General features: G+C 38.4%; 1 protein-coding gene across 1 annotated transcript; it reads right to left on the bottom strand.

Annotated features, from left to right (window-relative positions):
* Positions 1-2,029: 2,029 nt before the first annotated feature.
* LOC149040710 (RYamide receptor-like) lies at positions 2,030-3,561 on the bottom strand. Its single transcript, XM_089182785.1, has one exon. It carries the CDS (start codon positions 3,235-3,237, stop codon positions 2,197-2,199), a length of 1,041 nt encoding a protein of 346 aa, XP_089038911.1. The 5' UTR covers positions 3,238-3,561; the 3' UTR covers positions 2,030-2,196.
* Between the last annotated feature and the right edge of the window lie 277 nt (positions 3,562-3,838).

The raw sequence follows: 3,838 nt of genomic DNA on the forward strand, positions 1-3,838 counted from the left end.
TTTATGCCATAAACTGGGAGAAAGAACAGAATAAATCTACATTTTTGAGGTCTTTGAAAATATAAGCATCCATAACAGATTCTAATTGGAATAAGTCACCAATAGCAATTATGCTCACACCTCCAAAATCCTCTCTACAGCCTTTTATATCTTTAAGCCTATTGTTTAGCTGTATTGCAAACATACCATTTCCTACCATTGAGATTTCATCAACAAAAATCAATTGACTTCTCAAAGTGTTTAGTCTACTTGAATCAAGCTGTTTGTAATTTCTCAGTGATTGATTGGCAGGAATGGCCAGAGTGCTATGAAGAGTGTCACCCTTAAGCTTTACCAGTTGGAGCTAATAGTATAACTATGATCTGATGAAAACCATCACCAGCTCTAGTGCTATAATACTTAAGCACTGCCTGATACAAAGCTTTTGTTAAATGCGATTTGTCAACACCAGCCCCTCCACTGAGGAAGCAGTAGAAAGGGGTTTCTGAGGTTTTAATCTGATGTAAAATGTGTTAAAAAAAAATTCTTTTTGCTCTTTATCGGGTGTCTGGACCATTTAACGAAAATCAAAATCAGGTAATTCATTCAATATCAGTGATTCATTATTCAGCGATGTTGATGAAATGTTGAGATCATCAAAGAGGTCATAGTTTTCACTAAAATCAGGATGTAAATCTTCATGAGATCCAATCCTTGAACGGAATTGGTCAATGGAGATCCCCATATTTACTTGTGTGCTTGAGCGAGCAACAACAATAATCCAACTAACTAGAAACTCAGTTTATTAAAATAGATAACACTCTTGACAGTTCAAGGCAAACAATAGTTTCTTTCAGTTTGTGACACTTTGAGACACTCGTGAGACATTTTGAGAGACTAGTGAGACTCTTTGAAGCGCAACCCGCACAAATACATTCAAGCCGACAAATGTTGGCTTGCGAGAGTACAATGACTCCTTTCAATCTGACACAACCCGCACCGAAGGTCCAAGCCGATAAATGTTGGCTTGTGAAAGGGTAAAAGCTGCTGTGCAACCTGCACTGAACACAAGCCGCGTTTCAGCGTGTTGACTTACGTGAAAAAATCTTTTGTTATAGACACCTGAAGAAATAACGAAACAAACGCCTCAGATTATGAAAGAAAGAACACAAACCAGGTGTACAAACGTAATCGCCTTTCGTAAGAGCTTAATCATGAAGCTCCCACAACAAAATTGAAAAGTTAAAGCACGCAAAGAACCCGTGAAAATATGAAATGACTTATCCTTACCTTGCAAACAAAAATCCCAAAGAAACAAACATGAAATTCCGAATAAGTTCTCCAAAACCCAACGACTGAGAAGAGAAATGGCCGCCGCACAATACACTATGAAAAAACGCCGACTGGAATCCAGTCTTCACGGCTCACTGAACGCAAATAGAAACCACGTGACAAGCACTTCTCTCTCGTGGACAAATAAATAAAGAAATAAATTTCGCGGGCGTTGACTAAGTGTGGGAAATCCCACACAAAAATTACTGAAACCATCAATTCGTACCACTAACGATCTTAATATGTGAACTGGAATCGGGAAACTTCGATTACATGCTGTATTTCAAAACGTAATACGTTTTAACCTTAAACAATCCTGGCGGCAAGAACATGTAGTTTAGCAAATGAATTTATATTTTTAGTTGGGGTTTTACGAAGTCTACAAATGGGTAGATGTGTTTATCGTCACTAACGGCGCCGCATCTCAACTTCAGCATAACGTATGAGAGCGGTGTCGAGTTTTGCCGTCGGGGTTTCCGTTCTCAGCGAACGCAAATTTTTGGTCATTTCACGTTGATGTTTTGCAGAGGACAGCTAAAAAAATGTAGGAAATTTTAAAACGCACGTACTGAGCTATTTGTTTTACTCATTAGACCGTTTGTTTTGCTCCGTCCTCTTCAGGGCCGTCTGAGTATGAGCATATTTCTGAGTTCGTAAAAATAAAGCCAGATCAGATGGGATAGTACAGAGGAGTAGATCATTCACATCTATGACCATCTAGGGCTTAAAAATGAATTTTTAATTTACACTCCAAACTATTGTACTGTTTTTACAAGTTCCAGTTTATCAAACTCTATTATATTTCTTTCAATTCTCCTCCTACTTTTTCTTTTACTTTTCTTTCGAATTTTTATTTTCTTCTTCTAGATTCTCAGTTTTTGTTTTTTACAAGTTAGTGCTACATCTATAGTTCCTCAATTCAACTTTAGGGAATTCAACTCGATTAGTCCTGTACAAACAGCTGAGGATATTTTTAAGCCCCTGACGATAATTTCCACTGAAAATGAAACAGATCCAAGGGTTTATAGCACAGTTTGATTGAACAAGAAAATAACCAATATGTTCGAAGTATTGGAAACTACAAGATGATATCATAATTTTGTCTGATGAATAGAGTCTTAGCAACATCCGGATGGTGGTAGGCATCCAGCACAATGTGAACACCAACACGACAGCAACAGACATCTTAAAAACATTTCTGTCTCTCTTCAAACGTTGTTCTCTTACGTTCACCGATTGCTCGCCTGGGGTCCTCTGGGATTTAATTTTGTACACAATGGTGACGTAGAGTATGGCGATCAAAACCAAAGGAATATACCAACATACAATGCTCAATGCTAGAATGAAGCTTTCATAGGGAAATGAATCTTCAAACGCGTCCTTCCATCGCAACTTACACGCGAACCCATTTCCATTCTCAATAAGTTTCCAGGCAAACAGTTCTGGGGACTTGATAGCAATGGAGATGATCCAAGTGGCGAGAATAAAGAAACGACACAACTTAGAACTGATAAAGGGAGAACGGAAAGGAAATACCACAGCTCCAAAACGATCAACAGCCACCAGAACCAGGCTTTGTATAGGCACAAGAACGGAAACCTCGATTGAGTAAGAAAAAATTTTGCACATCGCTTCGCCGAAAGGCCCGTCGATCAGCCAGAAATCGGCGTACAATCCGGTCACAATACGTGGAAACAGGAAAATCGGAAATAGAAGATCGGACATGGCCATGTTTAGAATGAAAAAGTTGATGGGTTTTCTTAGGGTTTTCGTCTTGTATACTACCAGTGCGATGAAGATGTTTCCAACCAGCGAAGCTACGAAGAGCACACACAGAACTGTGGTTGTACCGGCTTTGGCTGCTGTTGAATCAAAGCAGCTCGTTTCTCGTGTTCCATTTGTGGTTGCGTTTACTTCTGTCAACATTTTTGTTGCTCAGAGATCCTGAGTGTCTTCCTCCGGTAGCACTTTTCTCGCGGGTTCTTTCACTCTATTTAAAAATATGTTTGCTACACTCGATTTAAGGAAAAACGTCTGATCATGAACATATATATTACATTCTAAGCATCCCCAGCAACTAAGATATCATATGTGCTGTAATCCTCCAAAACATCTTGAGTAGAATTAGAAAATAATACTGATCTTGTTCATGGCTGGTGTGAATTTTTTTCATTTCAAAATACAAAAAGCTGAAAGTAGACGGGAAAACATTGCATGGTCGCCTTTTGCAATACTATTTGCCGTTAACGTCACGCTTAACTCCTCTATTTTAGAACAACTTCCTTTCTCATACATGATGATTCTGAGACAAGCTGTCAACTGTCATTCAACATCACTAAAATATTCTATTTCAGCACTCGCCATTCTATCACGTGTTTTATTCATGTTTGCCTTTAGATTCAGATCACGCCTTGCGTTGAACTACCTTCCTTAGAAATGACTTGTTTTTCCTCTTATATATTTAAACATATTTCTCTGAAATTGTTGTTTTCACTTCTTGTTTTCCAATTCTGTTTGTAATCATACC

The sequence above is a fragment of the Pocillopora damicornis genome, chromosome 9 (genome assembly GCF_964200805.1).
Source record: "Pocillopora damicornis chromosome 9, jaPocDami1.2, whole genome shotgun sequence".
Taxonomy (NCBI): Eukaryota; Metazoa; Cnidaria; class Anthozoa; order Scleractinia; family Pocilloporidae; genus Pocillopora; species Pocillopora damicornis.

What these genes read in the sequence shown, in the direction of transcription:
- LOC149040710 (XM_089182785.1), bottom strand. Translation starts at nt 3,237, where the DNA reads ATGTTGACAGAAGTAAACGCAACCACAAATGGAACACGAGAAACGAGC.